This window comes from Nicotiana tabacum, chromosome 9 (assembly GCF_000715075.1).
Source record: "Nicotiana tabacum cultivar K326 chromosome 9, ASM71507v2, whole genome shotgun sequence".
NCBI classification, from domain to species: domain Eukaryota; kingdom Viridiplantae; phylum Streptophyta; class Magnoliopsida; order Solanales; family Solanaceae; genus Nicotiana; species Nicotiana tabacum.
In genome coordinates, this window is record NC_134088.1 from 125,105,617 (window position 1) to 125,127,528 (window position 21,912).

General features: G+C 34.4%; 2 protein-coding genes across 4 annotated transcripts; both read left to right on the plus strand.

The window, feature by feature from the left end:
* Positions 1 to 1,685: 1,685 nt before the first annotated feature.
* LOC107802902 (GTP-binding protein BRASSINAZOLE INSENSITIVE PALE GREEN 2, chloroplastic) lies at positions 1,686 to 5,970 on the plus strand. Of its 2 annotated transcripts, none has more exons than XM_016626484.2 (3): positions 1,686 to 3,065; positions 3,894 to 4,061; positions 4,203 to 5,173. In XM_016626484.2, the coding sequence occupies exons 1-3, from the start codon at positions 1,848 to 1,850 to the stop codon at positions 4,230 to 4,232; spliced, it is 1,416 nt and encodes a 471-aa protein (XP_016481970.1). In that variant the 5' UTR covers positions 1,686 to 1,847; the 3' UTR covers positions 4,233 to 5,173. The 2 variants fall into 2 exon arrangements, with proteins under 2 accessions (XP_016481970.1, XP_016481969.1); XM_016626483.2 differs by lacking the exon at positions 4,203 to 5,173 and adding an exon at positions 5,194 to 5,970 and having other exon boundaries at positions 1,689 to 3,065.
* A 939-nt stretch (positions 5,971 to 6,909) lies between these two features.
* Positions 6,910 to 9,498, plus strand: LOC107802904 (uncharacterized). 2 transcript variants are annotated; one of them, XM_016626485.2, is made up of 4 exons: positions 6,910 to 7,032; positions 7,520 to 7,601; positions 8,233 to 8,445; positions 9,274 to 9,498. In XM_016626485.2, exons 2-4 carry the CDS (start codon positions 7,533 to 7,535, stop codon positions 9,325 to 9,327), a joined length of 336 nt encoding a protein of 111 aa, XP_016481971.1. In that variant the 5' UTR covers positions 6,910 to 7,032; positions 7,520 to 7,532; the 3' UTR covers positions 9,328 to 9,498. The 2 variants fall into 2 exon arrangements, with proteins under 2 accessions (XP_016481971.1, XP_016481972.1); XM_016626486.2 differs by having other exon boundaries at positions 6,980 to 7,032; positions 7,505 to 7,601.
* The last annotated feature ends 12,414 nt before the right edge of the window (positions 9,499 to 21,912 follow it).

The window sequence follows — 21,912 nt, forward strand, 5'->3', positions numbered from 1 at the left end:
GAAAATACTAATTTTTCAACAAAATCCAAAATCACACTAAAAAATTATCCGTGGGGCCCACGTATCGAAATCCGACGAAACTGACAAAATTCGATAACCCGTTCAATTATGAGTCCAACTATACTAGTTTCACTCAAATCCGACTTTGAATCGACATTCAAATCCCAAAAATTTATTTTATGAAATTTCTACAATTTTTCCCAAATTTTCATCTCAAACTACTAATTGAATGATGAAAACAATGATATATTCATGTATGTTAACCAAATCCGAGTTAGAATCACTTACCCCGATGAATTTCTTGAAAATCCCACGAAAAATCGTCTCAAACCGAGCTCCCAAAGTCAAAAATGAAATAATATCCTAAACCTCGATTATATAGTACCCAATATGACCTCACAATGTGCGGTCCGCACAATTCCAAGTGCGGTTGCACATCCTAGCTTCTGCGGTCGCACAAAAATTGTGCGGCCGCACTTCACAACCTTTCGACTACCAAACTTCAGTAAATTAGCCATAATTTTCTCTACAGATGTCCAAATGATGATTTCTTTACCTTTTTAGAAACTAGACACGAAGGGCAACAACTTTAACTTTTGAATCATATCCAAATTCCTTGCAGATCAAAAGATATAAGCTTCCGAAGTCGAATAAATCAACCTGCGAAAATCACCAGAAGTGCGGCCGCAGACAAAATTGTGCAGTCCGCGCTTTTTCTCTGGAGTGCGTCCGCACACAAAATTGTGCGGTCCACACTTGTCCTCTGAAATGCGGCCGCACACAAAATTATGTAGTCCGCACTTTTTCAAAAGTTCCAGAACAACATTAGAGTACCGAAATGCCCGGACATCGCTCAAAACTCACCCCGAAACTCACCGAACCACTCAGGATCCCGTTCAAATATACCAACAAGTTGTATAACATAATACGAACCTACTCGAGGCCTCAAATCACATCAAACAACATCAAAACGACGAATCGCACCTCAAATCAAAATCTATGAACTTTAAACTTTCAAATTCTATATCTTGTGCCGAAACACATCAAATCAATTCGGAATGGCTTCAAATTTTGCACACAAGTCATAAATGACATAACGGAGCTATAAAAATTTTCAGAGCTGGATTCCGACCCCGATACCAAAAAGTCAACTCCTCGGTCAAACTTCCCGAAAAAATCAATTTTCGCCATTTCAAACCAAATTCCACTACGGACTTTCAAATAATATTCCGGACACGCTTCTAAGTCCAAAATCACCATACGTACCTATTGGAATCATCAGAATTCGAATCCGAGGTCGTTTACACATAAATCGATATCCGATCGACTTTTCCAACTTAAGCTTTTCATTAAGAGGCTAAGTGCCTCAATTCATTCTGAAATCTCTCCGGACCCGAATTAACTAATCCGATAGGTCACAATACAGCTATAAAGCACCAATAGAACATTAAATGAGGGAACGAGACTATAATACTCAAAACGAACGGCCATGTCGTTACATTCTGATATTAAACAAATTGACTTTCGATCTAACTCAAACTTTTAATTTTTTAGACACTCTATAACAGGAGGTTAAGCTTCAAGTCAAGATCATATTCTGAAATGAAAGAGGTGTAAATTTCTAGTTCTTATCCCTTTTTAAAGTCATCTAAAACATAATTCCACCAAAACTAAAAATTGAGAGACCAATAGTTTCAAAATGTTAAGGAAAAAAAAAAAGATTTTCAACCCTAGCGCACACAGCCACAAACAAAGATACAAATTCCTTAAACCTCAAAAGGTAGAGAAATGCCTCAGAAACTCCCACGACAACCTTAGATTAACAGGAAGAACAAAATCATAGTACAATGCTAATCCGATCTCTTTCTCCATCAAAGCTGAAGAAACTACTTCTACCACTTTCTCTCTCACCATGCACACACACAGCTCCTATACCCAACTCTTTACCTCCAATTCTTGACAGAATCCCTTATACCCAAAACCCTGCTAAAACCCTAATCCCTCATTTCTTGTTCAGAAACTTCTGTACACCCTCAAAAATCCAATCTTTACCCCTTTCTAGAGATGGGAATTTTGAGGAAGTTACTTCGAATGTCATTTGCCCTGGTTGTGGTGTCACTATGCAAGATTCTGCCCCAAGACAACCAGGGTATTTCATTAAGCCTTCAATTAAAAGCCCAAATTATAGAGAACGCATTAACAAGAATCCAATTGCTGATGAGCCAGAAATATCAGTTTCTCTCAAAAGGGGTTTACTTAATGAGGTTGTAGAATGTGAAAATCAAGAAAATCTTGAAAACACAGTTGAGAAAATTGGAAAGCCAGTAGTTTGTGCTAGGTGTCATAGTTTAAGGCATTATGGGAAAGTTAAGGACCCTAGTGTAGAGAATTTGTTGCCTGATTTTGATTTTGATCACACTGTTGGGAGGAGGTTGATGTCGAGTAGCGGGGCGAGAGCTGTTGTTCTAATGGTGGTTGATGCATCTGATTTTGATGGATCGTTTCCTAGGAAAGTAGCTCGGTTAGTGTCTAAATCAATTGAAGAGAATTCCCGGGCGTGGAAGGAGGGAAAATCGGGGAATGTACCTAGAATGGTATTGGTAGTTACAAAGATTGATCTTTTACCTAGCTCATTGTCACCTACTAGGCTTGAACATTGGGTTAGAACAAGGGCAAGAGAGGGCGGGGCGGTTAAGTTGACGAGTGTACATATGGTTAGTGCAGTGAGAGATTGGGGAGTGAAGAATTTGGTTGATGACGTAGTGGAATTGGCTGGGCCGAGAGGCCATATTTGGGCAGTAGGGGCACAAAATGCTGGGAAAAGCACATTGATCAATGCGATTGGAAAGTGTTTTGGTGGGAAGGTAACTCATTTAACGGAGGCTCCGGTGCCAGGAACTACATTAGGGATTTTGAGAGTGGAAGGGGTGCTTCCTGGGAATGCCAAGTTGTTCGATACCCCGGGGCTTTTACATCCTCATCAGATTTCGACGAGGTTGAACAGGAATGAGCAGAAGCTAGTTCATATAAGTAAAGAGTTGAGGCCAAGGACATATAGGATCAAGGTTCATACTTTTCCTTCTGGCTCCTTAAAAATGTGTTATTTTACTTCCAAAGCTTTCTTCCGCACTTCATCTTCAATTTTGAGTGTCAGATTGCAAATAATAACTCTGTAATTTATTGAGTTTGTTTGGATCCTTCTTTCGGAGAAATTATCTTCAATCACTTAAGCTCTTTTAGTTTTCCTTTGGTAGTTTCTTACAAGGTGAATGCAAATAATGAAGATTTACTGAATCCATCTCGTTATGCTCGTCTTAGTCTTATCCAATCTTTGCACAAATTGTTAATAGATAACGCGAAGTTAAAAAAGGAATCAGCTTTTGCTAAAATTCATCATTTCTCTCTCATTTTTGAGCAGGTATACTGGCTTAAGTTCTCCCCTGCATCATGCATTTCAGTGCTTGTAATATGTTGCAATCAACTATATATGATTGCCTTATGATCGTTTCTTCTAAACTTACTTACCTAACAAAATGTTTGTTACTTTTTTCCGCATTGTAAAAAGATTTTTGTTCAAGCGAAATGCTTTGTGTGAAGCTTCAGAGCATTAAAAAAAGAATCTAATGGCAAGGTATGCTCAGAAAAGATATAACTGAGATTAGATTATTAACCTGTAAAATGCTCGTGGATATGTAATGGTTGCCTGTGTCATCTCTGATACAGGATCTAAAAATGAAAATACGGCATAAATTTTGTCATTTCATATCACCTACCTCCATTAGATGTGTCTGCTTATGCCTATACCCAGAACTTCACTTGAATAACCTGCTTTCTCTAGTTTAGTTGCGGCATCCACTTGGAAATCTCATGATTTCATTACTTGCTGTGGACAGGTAGGACATTCAGTTCATATAGGTGGGCTCATGAGGTTGGACGTGGAAGAATTATCTGTTGATTCTGTGTATGTTACAGTTTGGGCATCTCCGTTGATTCCGCTTCATATGGGGAGGACAGAGAACGTCGGCACAATGCTGGAAGAACATTTTGGGCGTCAGCTGCAGGTATCATTTGCTTTAGGATTCGAATATTCTCCTTTCTCTCTTTCTAATTTTAAATCTTTATTTTTAACATAGTCCTTTTGTCCGAAGCTTATGATATTGCATGTTTTTTTGTTTTTTCTTTTTCTTACTCTTTGCATGCAGTTCAATACTAGTGTTATAAATCTAGTTTAACTGCAGAAAAGAAAAAAAAAATACTGATGGGAGTAATTTGTTAGCTCTGATTTTGAGAGTATGTGGGAGCACCTAAAGCTTGAAGCTGACTTGGACGCTGTCCATGACGTTGAGTGATGGAGTGAAAGAGTTTGAAAGTTTTGCTGAAAATCTTGGCCACCCAATAGTAGTATTGCGGGGGAGTGATGTAGGTAATCAAGCCGTGGAAATAGCTTCTTGCAGAAACGCAGGGTAAGACTGCGTACTATAGACCCTTCTGGTCCGGCCCTTCTCCGGACCCGCGCATAGCGGGAGCTTAGTGCATCAGGTTGCCCTTTGATGTAGGGAATCAAGCTCTTGAGTTTGAAGTAGAAGGCATTATAGTGCAAGAGTCTGATGCTATGTTTAGAACTGTGTTGGACTCTTGAGTGATAGGATTAAATACATAATAGAATAAATAAAGAGAAGTTAACTTTAGTCGCCGCCCGCCCAAAAAGATAGCCGGCATATGTATATATTATACAAAATTAGTGTATAATATATGTATATTGGCTCGGGGCTGTAAATATTTTTGACCGAGCGGCCAATTGTATAACTAACCCAGTAAAAAAATGCTTTTTGGTAATAAAAGATGGTTTTAGGGTAATAAAAGGACCCTCTATTTTGAAACCTCATGTACTACTTTCATGTACTAATTCAAAATTCCCAGCAGATATAGAAACGGTAAATTTTTTTCTGTGTGACCTATAGGTCATGGGTTCGAGCCATGGAAGCAGTCAATAATGCTTGCATTAAGGTCGACTGTCTACATTACACTCCTTGTGGTGCATCCCTTTTCCGGACCCTGCGTGAACGCGGGATGCTTTGTGCATCGGACTACCCTTGGATATAGAAAACTCATGTACTAGTTTCATGCTTTGACCATTTGGCTGATTGATATGATATCATTAAATGCTGTATTTTTTTTCCTTCATTGTGTCAGCCGCCGATTGGAGAGGGACGAGTTGAGGAGCTAGGGAAATGGTTGAAGAGGGAATTTCATGTGAGTGGGAATTCGTGGGATTCAAGTTCTGTTGATATTGCTGCTTCAGGTCTTGGTTGGTTTGCCATTGGACTTAAGGGAGAGGCTAAACTAGGTGTCTGGACATATGATGGCGTTGATGTCATAGTTCGTAATGGATTACTTCCAAACAGATCATATAATTTTGAAGTTGCTGGCTTTACTGTTTCAGAAATTGTTTCCAAAGCTGACCGTTCTTCAAATAAGCAGCGCCACAATGAGAAAAAGAGGAAGTTGAACGACTCTGCTGAAAAAATTGCAGAACCATCAACTATCGACGTGGCTTCAACTACTTGCTAATACTGGAAGCATTTACTATCTGTCGGAATCTTGTCCCATCGCTTGAAGGCAGATCGAACGTGGGAAGAATAGCCCGTGTTACCTCTCAAAGAAGAAACCAGAGAAATGCATTAACCAGAGGCATTCAGGGTTGACAATTGCATTGGGAACCCGTTTTCTGACGATGGTTGCAGCCTAAAATCCGGGTGTTCTTTGATGCCAAAATGTCTCGTTACGCGAATGAAGTTAAATGCTAACTGATATATGCATGTAACACAAACCATATATATGACTTCTGCTCTACCATATGATCAATTTTGTACTGCTATAGATGTCATGTTTGCTCTTTCTGGCTGATAATGAGTTGTATAAATAGGTATTATTGCAATCATTTTGTTCAAATATTGTGTAACTACAAAACAGGAACATTTCAAATGTTATTTAAACTTATTAACATATATAAGTTTCATACAGTCGATCTTAATTAATTTGGAATTGGGACATAGTTAATCGTTATATATCTACTCAATGGATGAAGTAACATAGACTGAAGGGAATGAAATTTCATAGTCATGAATCATGATAGCCTGTAATTTGCGCCAAACTTAAGTTGGACGCATTTTGATGTGAAAAATGCTGTTCCTACAACTTTCCTCTCACACTATGCCACGTTTTATCCTCCACTTAACGAATTTGAGTTGGATAAAAGTGGTTAAGTTAATAAATAGAACCATTTATCAAGTTCGTGTTGAAAGTTTGTTTGAATCAAAATTAGTTGAACAAGTCACAATCCAACTTAACAACAGATTCAGTTCAATCCACAAGTGGAGTCTATGGAGGGTAGTGTGTACGCAAACCTTATCCCTACTCGATAAGGTAGAGAGGTTATATTCGGTAGACCCTCGGTTCAAGAAAAGGTGAAGAGTTGACAGGTGAAGTTCATAAATGACCTTGAAAAGAGTTATCTTGAACTTTTGACCCTTAGGACGAGTCATTTGTCCAATGGACAAAACTTCACGTTTAACAAGCTTAGCCAAACTTAAAGTTTTGCGGATTGGTAGATGACTTGCCCGAAAGGCCAAAAGTTAAAGACTATCCCTTATTGTGTCCTGTTTTTGCCATCTTCTAGCCATTACGGTAGATGATTCTCTTTCTTTGGAGAATTAACCCAAATATACGCTCATCCAACCACTTAAACTAAAAATAACCGATTGATGTATAATATATGTATTATATATGCATAATTATGTATTATCTATGTATATGGCTAGAAAAAATAAAATAATGAATATGATCGGCTATTTGTGTAAAGATGGGCTTTGATCTTTATTGGGCTTCATTAACAAAATTGGGTCCATAACTTCTTCTCACTCATAAGTCTACCCCCTTATAACCACCGCCATTTTCTAAACCCTAACCCTAGTAGAGAAGACTTGCAATCGCTCCCCAACCCCCGTAAACTCCTTTGCCGTCTTCTCGAAGGTATGAGAATATTTTCATCAATGTTCTCCAACTTTGAATGCATATAAGCATATTCATATAGTTTCACCATTTTCTGAGCTTTTTCATCAATTTATTTCTTCATTTCTGAGTACGATTAAACATTTACTTGTAATTTTCACCATGTATTAGCATGTTCATTTATTTTTTCCATTTTCAAAGTTAAGAAGCATATTCATATATTTTCGCCATTTTCTGAGCATTTCAATCAATTTTTTCTTCATTTCTGAGTGCGATTAAACATTTACTTGTAATTTTCACCGTATATTAGCATGTTCATTTATTTTTTCCATTTTCAAATTTAATAAGCATATTCATATATTTTCTCCATTTTTCTGAGTGCGATTAAACATTTCCATATATTTTAACCATTTTTTAGCATTTTCATTTATTTCTGCCATTTTCAAAGCGATCGAGCATTTTCATACAATTTTCATCACTTTCTGACTCGCAGTCTTTGAAATTACAGTAAAGTTAACAAAATGTCGCTCGGAGAAGTAGTTTGCACTTACGCTTGTTTGATCCTCAACGACGAGGACATTCCAATCACTGTAAGAGCCTCTTGCCCTAAACTTTTAATCCAACGGTTTTTTATGTTGTATTTATTGTACCATGATTGTGTGTTTAAGTGCGCTTGGTATGCCGAAATCAAATTTCATGGAATATGTTCTGTTGTTTTGTTAGTCGGTGGAAAATATGATTCGGGAAATGTATATTAAAGGTTAATATTAATATTAGCTAATTGGAGAGCGTATTTATGAAATTTTGACGGCTAGAGATTAATAATAATGCCCTAGTATTAGCTGAAGCAAGTAATATGAAGTTGAAAGTTAAGATAGTTGTATAGAAAATGACTTCCACCCATAGGTGAGGAAAGTTATTTTCCTCTGTTCGATGGGAAATGTTTCTGTGGAAAATACTTTTGTTTACAATACATCACAAAATGACTCTGTCATGGAAAACATTTTCTTGGAAGTCATTTTTCCTTGTAGCAAACACACTAATGTGTGATATTTTTCTAATTCTATTGTTTCGATGTATTGTTTGGTTTTATGTTGATTGTGCTTTGCGTGCATAAGATTTCTAATCCCAGGGGTTTGATGTGTATTTTGTCTAAAATAATGGTATTTTGTTTGATGTGTAACATTTTCTAATATTTTTGTTATGTTTATGTGGTAATAGGCAGAGAAAATTTCTGCTTTAGTGAAAGCGGCTAATGTGACAGTCGAGCCTTACTGGCCTCTGCTGTTTGCTAAGCTTGCTGAGAAGAGAAACCTTGGGGATCTCATCATGAATGTCGGTGCTGGTGGCGGTGGTGCTGCAGTTGCTGTTGCTGCTCCCGCTGGTGGTGGTGCTGGTGCTGCAGCAGCTGCCCCTGCTGCAGAGGAAAAGAAGGTAATGGAATGTGTTATAGTTACTTCTGCGACAATAAAAATGAAGAAAAACTAAACCCTCAGGGGTTGGCCTGGTGGCAATTGACTTGAGCCTTGGGGTTTGCTCCCTTTCAAGGTCTCAAGTTCGAAACCCACTGGGTGCAAACAATTTCTGAGGGCCATCGGACTGGGTAAAACCTGAATTAACCGTGGTGCACTTGCGGGAAACTCCTTGCCGAGGGCCTGTGCACCCCCGGGATTAGTCGGGGCTCAAAGAGACTCGGACACCCGGTGCAAAATCAAAAAAAAAAAAATGAAGAAAAACTAATTTGGTTGAAAAGGTGATTGAGTAGATCTTGCAATCTTCTTTCAAACATATTTTTGGATGTTATCTACACTGGTTGATGGAAACAATATGGAAAACATAAAACAATGAAAAGAAGTATATTTTGGCAGAGATGCCTATGAAATAATTGATTTAGAAAAGATATTGGAATACTTTTAATGTTGAATATCATCTTATGTTATGTTTGGATATTGAACTTGTTATGAAAAGGCTGATTTGGTATTGGTGCATGTGTAATTGGTATAATCTCCTTGATTGGGAATTCTAACATGCTTTGGTGATTTTCTGACTAATGTATAATTGTTTTAGAAAAATGGTAACATTTTCTTAATCATGAATTCTCTCAAGAGAAAGCAAAAGAATATTTAGTGGTTGGTGGGATTCTCTCAACCATGAAGTTAAACTTATATCAGTTTTATCGTTTCTTTTCTAAAAGTAAAAGTAGATTATTTTTATGGCCTTTCTCTAACCTTTTTGTTTTGCTTTTGTCGAAATGTGGAACAGGAAGAGCCCAAGGAAGAAAGTGATGACGACATGGGGTTCAGTCTGTTTGACTAGGAGCTCCTTTCAGTATGATATTTGGTTCCTTTTTAGAGAATTGATGAAACTTGGTAATAGCACCCTTTATAAGGAGATTTTTGATCTGTTTGTCACAATTAAATGTAATCTTGAGGTTATGATTTATGAACATCTGTCATGTCAGTAATTGCTACTTATTGTCGACTCCAATCATGTCCCTTTATTGCTGTGACACTTTGAAGTTTCCATGTGCATTTGTAGCTGTATTCTTATAGTAAGTACTGGCGAGGAGAAAACCATTCCTACCCTTTTCCCAAACAGTACAGGAACAGCAATCCTTCTATTTGTGTGGTCCTGTATTGTATAGCTGGATAGTAGGATATGTGGTTGAGAATAAGTTCATTTATGACTCGGGAACTCATGGGAGAAGCTAAAGTTTTCTGTTACTATCTTCTGCTGCTCAGCATTTTAACAGCACTATTTACTGTACATGTTTGGATTGATATCTCTAGTGTGTGCTCTAGCCAATGCATATCTCTACTTCCAAGCGGGTTGTGTTTCCTGATGTAGCTGTTGATACAGGATGTAAGGATCTGATATAGATCTAAACTAGGGATGGCAATGGGGTGGTTGCGAGGGCGAGTTCAGTCTTAACCTGCAAAAACTCAACCTGCCCCGCCCTGCCAAGCAATTGTTTTTTTGTTTTCACCTGCCCTGCCGGACCCGCATAAACCCGCCCCACATAAACTTTCTTCAACTTTTGTCTTTTTGCATTTAGTTTTTTTTTATCCCATGACAAGAGATCTTACATTTTAAAATGGTTTTTGACAACAAATTGTAGAAAACTTGATGGACTATGATTTGCAATCTTTGCGATATATACTGTAATTGTAGTAATTAGCATTGAAATTAAGTTGCACTCTAATAATTATATACTGGAACATTCCACCTTGGTTAACTTTTCCTACTTTGTGTTACCACAAAATCTTATAATTTCTTTGGCTGCTAGTCACAGGACTAACGATTTTCACCTACAAGTGTTGCTTGAATAATATTTCCAAATAACCTTTTAGAAATAAGCTTTTGATAAGTTTTTGGATATTTATAGTTTTAAAAATTTTGCCCCAGGAAAAAAAATATTCTGATAAGTGTCAGGCTAAACACCTTTCGGAAAGAACCATTCAACCATCTAAGTGACGAATCGACAGGATCTCCACAACCGCAACCCGCCTCGCCCCCGCATACATTTTGTTAAAAGATATCTGAACCTTGCCCCGCCCGCACCCGCATTTCCCATAACCTTCCCTGCACCGCCCCATTGCCATCCCTAACTAAATCTAACCAAAAAATTGGCGGAATTTCAGTTTTATTGCCGATTCCCAGTTGTCAACTTTTGCTATCGGACATTATAACATATCTGTATACATCTTCCTGATCTAAATATCTCTCTATATATCCTGAGAACAGGTTACATATGTTTTACTTGTGTCCTTTGCTTATCCTCTGCTCTAGCAGCTGAAGATAAGAACAGATTCATGCTATAGCCATATTAGTATTCGTGGGAATAGACACCTACATTTAATGAATTTTTTACCCTTGAGGTTTTGGATTTCGAACTCCTATTATAATACTTGGTAGTTATTTTGATAAAACAGAAGAGCCAAAGTCTCAAAGTGGAAAGAAATTAGCACGATAGAAGTGGCAAGTCAAGGTAATGCATAAGCATGCATTTCAATGTGATAAAGAGTTAAAAATTGTAAAATGAACTAAACAATATGTCGTAAACCAACCAATCCAAGTTTATATTCATTTGGTTGTTCATTTTCAATGATAGTGGCATTATCAATGTTTGTCTAGATTAAATTAGGCATGAAAATGTCGAAAAACTCTTACATATAAACAACAAACTACTCATGAGAAAAGAGTCATTATGAATCATGGATTTATGTTAATTTTTTTTCTCCAACCAATCAATATTCTCTAAGTGGCATGAACTTGGTATTTCGGGAGAAAACACATAAGCTAAGTTTATCAACATTAAACTAATAAGCAAGCTTAAAAATTTTCTACTTTCAATATTTAAATGATTAAATTACTGAACAAATAACAAGTCAAAAGTCAACATTTTATCTTATTATAGAAGCCACAGTTGAGCTCCTTCGGTCTGTTTGGCCGAGCTTTCTTTTTTGCCAAAAATGTGTTCTTGGCCAAAAGTATTTTTTTCAAAAATTTGAGTGGCCAAGCTGAAGGAAAAAAATAATTTTTTAGAAACAGAAAAAAGTAGCTTATCTCCAAAAATACTTTTCTGAGAAACACTTTTGAGAAAAATACCATTAGAAGCAGATTTTAAAAATTTGGTCAAACATTAATTAATGTTCAAAAATATTTTTTAAATTAATTAATCAAACATAAATTATTTCTCACCAAAATAATTTTTTTTGAAAAGTACTTTTCTCAAAATAAACTCAATAGAAGGTGGACCAAACGGGCTATAGTGTCATGCATTTGTATAGCTTTTCTAATAGGTGGGGCCGTTTGAATTTTCTTCTCATTCTAGCTCTATTTATAGCATACCAACGAGAGTGGCCATTCAATTGATTTTTACCCGCTTTACAAATTAATTTTTAGTTTTATAACTCTAATTTTTTTTTATACATAAGATATCTATTTTTTTATCCATAATAAATTTAAAAATGTCATTTTCTTAAATTCAAAATTATAAAGGAAGTGATGTACAAATAAGTGCATATATAGCTTTTCTAATAGGTGGGGCCCGTTTTCTCACTCTATTTCCCAAATGGGAATTTGCAGGGTTTCTATTATAATAGCCAGGACTACCTATTACAGCACATCATAGTAATAATGACCCTAAGGAATTCAAGTTTGTGACAGCTTTCGAAAATTTTGTTTAGAAGTACAAAAACAATATGCAATGTTTGCTAACAAGTTTTAATTGTTAATAGAATAATACATCAGAAAAAGTAAATAAAAAATGTACTCCCAGTTGCACAATAAATGATCATTTTACCTTTTTATTTTGGTCCAGAATAAGTATCCACAATTAATTTTATTTTTCCAAAATTTACCCTTATTTACATATTTCAATGTGTCAAGGTAACAATTAATTAAGGTTAATTTAATAAATATATTTTTTTCTCTTGAAATTCGTATTTTCTTAATAAGTGTGCCAAAGACAAAATGATCACTTAGGACCCGTTGGCCATAGATTTTGCCAAAATAAATTTGGGTTTTATTTAGGAAACACATGTTTGGCCATAGATTTTGCCTACATTTTGGCAAAATCCCAAATCTCAAATCCCAAATCCCAAAATCAGCTCAATAGCTTGTTTTGGGCCAAAATATCACTATTATATTTTTAAAAAATTGCCCCAAACTTTTGTATTTTATAAAAGAGCCCATAATTTATTATGTTGTAACAATGTTGCTTCGTCTTCTCGGTCATCTGATAGTGTATCATGTAGTTCATTATAAAAACGATAATTTTGTATCAAATTTATTTATGTTCGAGACTATGGTTTGCGATAATATAATGAATGTTATTGATAATGGTATTGTTGGGTATTTATGATAGTTTTTAGAACTTGTGGGTATAAGTCATGTTTCATGTTTTTTCAAAATAAATTTGGAAAATATGTTTTGAAAACTGATGTCCAAACGCATTTTCATCTTCAAACCAAACTTCACCCAAATCAGATTTTTCAGAACAAATTTGGGAATCTATGGCCAAACGCTAGCTTATTATGGACCAGATGGATTAATAAACTAGAGCTAACCAACTTTACATAATAATGTAAATAAACAAAAATGTAGAAATTATTTACCGAATCTAATGTAGAACAAAATATAAAAGTATTTTGCTTGATATTATAATAAACATACCAAGTGCAACAATTTTAAAATATATAGCGATCATCTTTATTTTGTGGTTAAAAAAAGGAGAAAAGTAACCCAAAAACTTTTTAGAACACTTTCTTTAAAAAAATAATTATTGCTAACTTAGTAACATGTTGAAACCATCACATTTACTGCACGTCAATCCTCAAAATTGAGAAGAGTTATAGAAAGATGGACGGTTAAAAAAAAACTCGAAATGGGTATCTCACTTTTACTGGCACCATATACTCATTTAGTATTTATGTTTGATGATAATAAGTAATTCAAAATTGAGTTTATAAAATCTTATTTTGTAATGTTATACAACATATTATTCTTTTTATCACTGGTACTTAGAGTGAAAAAAATTATTCGAGTAATAAATACAATCACCCAAAATACGACGCTATATGAATTATGTGCAAATTTATGCAAAATAGACAAAAAGATTATTTTCTAATTATAAAAAATTAATACTTCAGCAACTGGTAACTAATATTCTAAGGGAGAAATTTTAAGCAATTGCAAAAATCAATCAAAAACTTGAAATACAATAAAAAGAAGAAGAATAATCATTTATTTAAAGAAAAATCTATCATATCCTCACTTTGCCATACTTTAATTTTAAAAAGTAGTAACTACGGTACGTGATTTGCCATGAGAAATGATGTCGAAGAATATAATAGCTAAACCGTTTTTCAGCCAACTTTAATCACAAAGAAAAAGTCATTATTCAACGCCATTAGATATTAATTAAAAAATATTAAACTTTGTAATATAAAATTATATAATAAAGAGGAAAAAGAAAAATATTTGTCTTTGCAATTTAAACCACAAGTGATGTGATCATCCTAATTTTGCAAGGAGGATTGACCAAAATCATTGTTCCCGCAAATGCACCAGACACATGAGTTACTTTCATTTAAGTCACTTCCCAATAATTTTCTTAGGTACATACTTCTCTTTACCTTACTTATATATTGTGAATAAATATACAAAATATTAATTTTATATTAATAAATCCTTAACAAATACAACACGATATTATAAATAGTAACATAACATGTGCAAGTACAAACGAGGCAAATTTATTCTTCGTGTACACAAATAACAAAAAATTTAACTTTTTTTAGATCACCTTATAAATATGGTAATCCTTTTGCTCCAATTTATATGATGATCTTTGACTTACATATTATTTAAGAAAGAAATTAAAAAAAATAAAACTTGTGGTTTAAAATATGTTATAGATATTTCTATGGCTTGAAATTATTTTATATGTTATAGATATTTCTATGGCTTGAAATTATTTTATTAAGAGTAAAATAAAAACTTTAAATTTAAATTATTCTTAAATATAAAAAGATATCATTCTTTTTAAAATATACTAAATAAAGAAATGTGTTACATAAAACGAGACGGAGGGAATAAAAATTACTCCATCCGTTTTAATTTATGTGTCTATTTGACTGGATATAGAGTTTAAGAAAAAGGAAAAGACCAAATATACTCAATGCCCAAATCTACTCCAAATGAGCTCAAATTTAAAACATAACATTCAAATATTATAAACAACAAATCTCAATCATCAAATTATCGAAATAACAACAAATTTAACATACCCATTTCGCATCTAGGAAGAAGAAGAAGAAACTCTAAGTACAAAGAAGAAGAAAACACCAGTAGAGAAGAAGAGAAAAGTGTATGTATCTGAAAGTTATCTAAACATTGGGTATAAGTTATTTTTTTTAAAGAGGTATAGATTCAATGGGTGACATAAAATTGGATGCCACATAAAAATTTTTACCTTTGACTATAGTTGTTGGAGCCGGGCACAACCCCGGCTAATCGTAACTAGTTCAAGAATAAAGAGACAGTACTAAACTAAGCTAACGTTTGGACTTAGATTTGATTGAATTGATTTTTTGTTGAAAAATAATCTTTGAAAGTTGAAGTTGTGTTTGGACATACATTTTATTTGAAGAAAAGTTGAAGTTTTGTGAGTGGAAGAAAAAAAATTAGCCAATTTTTGGGAACTTAAATATTTTTTAATCTCTTTTCCCAAAACATGATCATATTTCATAAATAAATAACGTTTTTAAAAATATTTTGAAAAAATAAAGCCAAAATTTATGGCCAAACGAGAGTGATAGGCACTTCCGCATATTTCATTTTTGACTGAATTCTGTTGATATTGCAACAAGTATGAGTATTTAAATAAAACCGTAAAGTATTGGAAGAGAAATGTACTATTACTTGGGAAATTTTGTTGTTTCTCAATACAAAAGGGGAAAGAAAAAAAGGGCAAAAGAAAAGTATCAAAAAGAAATAATTGTTATGAAACAATAAAAGAAGAAGAAAAGTATTGCTGAGAAAAGTAGAGAGAATTCTTATTGATCAAGGATGAATTACAATGAAATAAAACCCCTCTATTTATAGAAAAAATGTGACTTAGCCACCAAGTTACAAACCCTAAAATCTCTCTAAAATATAGACATTCACCTTAAATACAATTATATTTATAACACTCCCCCTTGAATGTCTATTCAATAGATAATGTGCCTCGTTAAAACCTTAGCTAAAATAAAATTCAGTGGAAAAAAATTCTAGTGAAGGAAAAAGAGCACACATATCTAACAATACGCCTTTTTGTTGCCTCGTTAAAAACTTTGCAAGGAAAACTGAGTGGGAAAAAACCTTGTAAGGGAAAAAGAGTACACCGCGTATTAACTCCCCTTGGTGAGAGTATCAATTCGCATCTTTAAGGTTTCACATCCCGATCTTGTGCACCATCTTCAAAAGATCGTTGGTAAAGATTTGATAAACAAATCAGTCATATTAACTTGAATGAATATGTTGCACCTTGAAATCATTATTCTTTAGAGATATGTCATGTCTTTATAAAATGCCGTGGAATGATCTTTATCAATATCTCCATAGAGATTCTCACTATCATATTATCATACTTAAAGTTATAGCAAGATACATGAGTACATAAATTGCTTTAAGCGATTTAAATCCTTTAGGGATTGTCTTAAGTTAAGTCATATAAATGGACTTTAGATTTACATCAAGTTTTCATGCCATGCTAGACATATAAGATTGATAAAAGTGATTGTACACACCATTTATTTTATACTTTCAAGTGTTTGAACTGCATGTCCGAAACTATATATCTTTCATATGAAATTAATTCTACTTGAATTGTTTCTCCAGACTTAAGTTCCTCATATATATATTTAGCGTTATCATAGATGTAATCGACGAACATTTTGTAACGGTTCCAATCATCATTTTTCATAAAGACATGACATAGAGATTTTTTTCATTCATATTTTCAGATACCTAAACCTCTCCTAAGATTTTTTGAGGTATTATGTCATGTGATCTTCTAGATCACTTGCCTCCTTATTATGATCATTTTGATCATTTGTTCATCTTCTTTATCAAGAATTTTATTTGAAACTGATATGTCTATATGCTTTAAACGTATCATAGACTTTGTCCTTTTAGGGCTTATTCTAATAGGAGCATTTGTAGTGAGAATATAGTTACTTTCTTTGGGTCAGCAAATGCGTCTAGCATGCTTTGCAATATACTGCAGATGAATTATCTTTTGATGAACTTCAAGTTCATATTATCTTATTCGAGGATCTAGATGTACAAATGATAATTCATTCCACGTAACTTTTTTTCAATTGTTTATCCTGTCTCCCACTCATGTTAGAAAAACTAACTTGTTTCCTCAACTTTGAAAATCCATCTTTGTGTGTTATGGTATTAATCAAAATGTACACCGCACATCAATAATAATAATAATAATAATAATAATAATAATAATAATAATAATAATAATAATAATAATAATAATAATAATAATAATAATAATAATAATAATAATAATAATAATAATAATAATAATAATAATAAAATGATGTTATTTGGTTCCTGACCATGAACCACTTGTAGGAGAGAATGTAATATGCTTTCTTATATAACCTATATCAAACTGATATAGATAATTTTTTTCTCATAAGCAATAATTTAACTATTAAATGGAGGCACTCAATAAATTATTTTGCTAAATGACGAACGCAAAACAGATCCTTAAATTGTGCTCGCTAGTCAAAGATAGTATAGATTAATTATCGTTTTTACAGGGATTGGAATTAAACAGTGTTTGAATTATCTCCAGTTGATTACTATCCAGAAAAATTAATACTTGGTTGGATATCTATTACTACGATTAACTATTGAAGTTTAAGCAAATAACAATTGATCACTAAAAAGAGCAAGTAAGCGCGAAGAAATATTTATGAAGAAAATAAGGGTAATTGACCAGATAGGTGCACGATAACTAACTCGAGATCCAATTCTTGAGTTAATTCACTCTATAATACGATCGATTCTTATGAATTCAACTAATTATCAAATTACACTTGACGCTAATATTACTCTTTCGATTAAACACTAGTTTCAGTAATTAACCCAATTAAGGCATGGTAAACAGTTGCAATAATAACAATGATGTGTATGATCAAAAGGGTAATTTCTCGCAAATATTCCCTATTTCTCATTCAATCAACAATTCAAGAGGCTCTTTAGATTACCTAATTGAATCATGAATTTAAACTAGAGCATTAGATGTACAGAAATTTAATATCAAACTTCTCTTTCGATTAAGCAAAATACTAAATAACTCCACAATACAAATCAAGCTCCATCAATTAATTCTAGCAAGTATCAAGAATCGAATCCCTAGTCAAGCTATTGAAACACCATATCTATCAACACCCAAATGGAAATTACTCCATAACAATGGAGTAGGATATCTCAAATAAGTTTAAGAACAAAGAAAGCACCAATTCTAAAGATTTGATATAAACTCTCATATTGCACCGATTGTAGATTGAAATTTTGATGAATTTTTGAGTCTTCTCCCTTGGTGGCTCTCCAATCTTCCCTCGGTCAAAAGATCCCGAAAAAGGGTATTTCTGGTGCCTTTAAACCGAAGTCCAAAACAACCCCCGGACGAAACTACCCTTAATTAGCGGAAATGAAAGATACTCTAAGGAATTTGGACTACCGCGCCGCAACATACGACACGCCTGTGGCGATTTCCAGAACATATTGAAAATACTATTTGTCACGACCCAAAAATCCACACCTAACCCAACCCGTTAAGTAAGCCAATTTACAAATATCCGATTCAATTAATATTTAACTGATTCTAATACACTCCCCAAGTACTGGTAGTACAAATCATGAGCTTCTAAGATTAGAATTTACAAAGCTGGTATAAAATAAATACATTATATGTTCGAAATGTACATAAACAGATTTTTATAAATCTAAGGCTACCATGAACAAGAGGCAGCTACGACCGGAATACAGGTACATCTTCAAATCCATCTTCGGTCGATCACAACTATATCAATATCCAATATCTGCACGCAATGTGCTGAAATATAGTATGAGTACAACCGACCCTATGTACTCAAATAAATAGCAATCCTAACTTAGGTTGAAAGTAGTGACGAGCTTGAACACAAGTCGGGGTCCAACATCAATAGCCAACAACAATTCATAACAATATAATGGAAGTAATAAAAGAAGTAGCTCAGAGATAAACTACTCAGCTAGTTCACAATTCCAGAAAAATAGACCTTCTTTTTAAATATATTAGTGAAAAGCCAAATCATTTACCGAAATCACCAATTTATGAGTAAGTTTGAAAACTGTAATTTTTTCCAAAAACTTTCAATAGGTAAATGTTTCATTTTTAGATGGCAAGAGGAAAATATATCTCTATGCCTACATGTCAATGTATATGAGAAGTCATGAATAACGTGATACCGAACAACATGAGAAAAAATGCATCTTTATGCATGTAAGTCAAGTGTGCATGTCAAATGCGATGCAACTCAGTGATAAACCATATGCGTACTCTCGGAGTATCAATTCACTCAGCCCTGCCAGCCACTCAGTCCTCCGAGTCTCTCAGTCCTCACAGTCACTCAATCATACCAATCGCTCGGCACTCGCACTCGACACTCGCACTCAGTAGGTACCTGCGCTCACTAGGGGTATGTACAGACTCTGGAGGGGGCCCTTCAGCCCAAGCGCTATATCTAGCCAATCATGGCATCAATCAATAAAACATGTTGCATGCTGCAACCCGATTCCATAAATATCCTCATCATCAGGCCCTCGGCCTCACTCAGTCATCAATCTCTCCAGTCTCTTGGGCTCATAATGTCATAAAAATCAGCCCATAAATGATGATATAATTAATCAATAAATAGCAACAGAGAATGAGAGATGATATGAAATGAATGAACATGACTGAGTATGAAGTTATAATTTTAACAAATAATTCGACAACAGAAATAAACTCAGTGGGTCCCAATAATACCAACATTTGCCTAAACATGATTTCTAACATGAGTCACAGCTCAGTTTCTCTAACACATAAAAATACATGAAAAAATACAAGTGAATTGACTATAAAGCTCTACGTAATCAACCGAGTCTTAATTTCTACAATGCACGCCCACACGCCCGTCACCTAGCATGTGCGTCACTTCCAAACAATTCACATAATACGTATAATCAGGGTTCATACCTTCAGCTCCAAGATTAGAGATGTTACTTACCTCGAACAAGCCGAATCCAATGTCGAGCAAACTAAACAATGCTCCAAAACGGAGTATCAACTTCATAACGCGTATCAACTTCCGAACGGCTCAAATCTAGTCACAATTAATTCAATTCAGTAAACACAAATTATAGAAATTAATCCCATATTAAAATACTAACTTTTTTAAAAAATCCAAAATTACACTCAAAAATCGCATGTGACGTCTTGGAACCCGATAAAAATTATAAAATATGAATGCCCATTCAACCTCGAGTAGCAATTTTATCAAATTCCGACATCAACTCGACCCTCAAATTCTCAAATTAAACCAAGAGGATTTTTTAAATTTTCCAACTTAATTCGCCAATTAAATGTTAAAAACAACCATGTATTCAGGTAATTTGACCAATATTGAGTTAAAAATACTTAACCCGTTATTTTTCTTAAAAATATCCACGAAAATCGCCTCTTTCCGAGCTCCAATTCGTCAAAAATAGAAAATGAACAAACCCTCGATATTAAATATTTTTTGCCCAGCTGTTCTGCCTCATTTCGTGTTCCAAACTACCCCGAAACTCTCTTTTGATACCTCCAATGGATTCCTTATGAAATTCCAGTCATGCTAGGCTTTTGAATCACCCAATTTGGCCTTAAAATGAGAGAGATATGACGTTTTGAAGATTTAAATGAAGTCTGGAAATTTAAGGGATAAAAAATGACATTTTCGTAATTATTTTGCACCAGAAAATCAGCAACGAAAGAATTTTCGTTTTAGCACCCAAAACTCATTCGGAACTTTCCAGACACAAACCATATATGCGTTTCAATCATAACACACGCTACAAACCTGCTCACACACTCAAAACACCGAAAAGAGGTCATCTTGACCCGATATTGACCATGGTCAAACTCCAAATCCTTAACTTAACTAGTTTCTCAACCAATGATCCAAAACACACCCGAGCCCCTCGGGACCCCATTCAATTATACCAACAAGTCTTAAAATACAATACGAACTTAGTTGAAACCTCAAATCATATCAAGCAACGCTAAAACCACGAATCATACCCCAATTCAAGCTTAACGAAACTAAGAAATTCCAACTTCTACATTCGATGCCGAAACCTATCATATGAAGTCCGATTGACCTCAAATTTTACACAAAAATCATAAATGACATAAAAAAACGTATGCAAATTTTTAGAACTGGATTCCGACCCCGATATCAAGTGTCAACTCCCCGGTCAAACTTCCAAACTTAAATTTCTATTTTAGCCATTTCAAGCCTAATTTAACTACGAACTTTCAAATAATTTTTCGAATATGCTCCTAAATCCAAAATCACCATACAAAGCTATTGGAATCATCAAAACTCTGTTCCGAGGTCAAATTCACAAAAGTCAAACTTGGTCAACTCTTCCAACTTAAAGCTTCATAGTTGAGAATCGTTCTTCCAAGTTAATTTTGAATAACATGAAAACCAAAACCAACGATTCACACAAGTCATAATACATCATACAGAGTTACTCATGCCCTCAAACTACCGAGCGAAGTGCAAATTCTCAAAATGACCGGTCGGGTCATTACATTATTCTAGGCATATTTTGTACTGCCATGTCGCGCCTCGCGACGCCCCATGCGACACGGCAGTGCATATTTCTTAGAGTAAATTTGTTTCTCTAGTTTTTGACATCCGGACTTGGTCTTCGACCTCCGAACGTGATTCCGATTTAATTGTTTAGGCTTCTACTTAGACTTCAAAGCTCCAAATAGCTCGGATTGGCTCCATCATAGCTACATATCTCGGAATCACCCCTATAAGATATAAAATACCCAATAAGTGCAAAGACACTACCAATTAAAGTTCAACACAAGTAAAATACAGTAATTTGAGTGCAATACTACAGCTAAAATACGAGTTTCTAGTCTACCATCAACACCCCACACATAAACCATTGCTCGTCCTGACTATCTCCTTGAATCGTTCCCAAGATTCAAAAGCCATTTGTCTCCTTCTGGCAGAAATTATGAATTTCCCTTCTGAACATTCCTGTTTTTGCAGCCGAAAAATATTTGTCAAGAAACTTCTT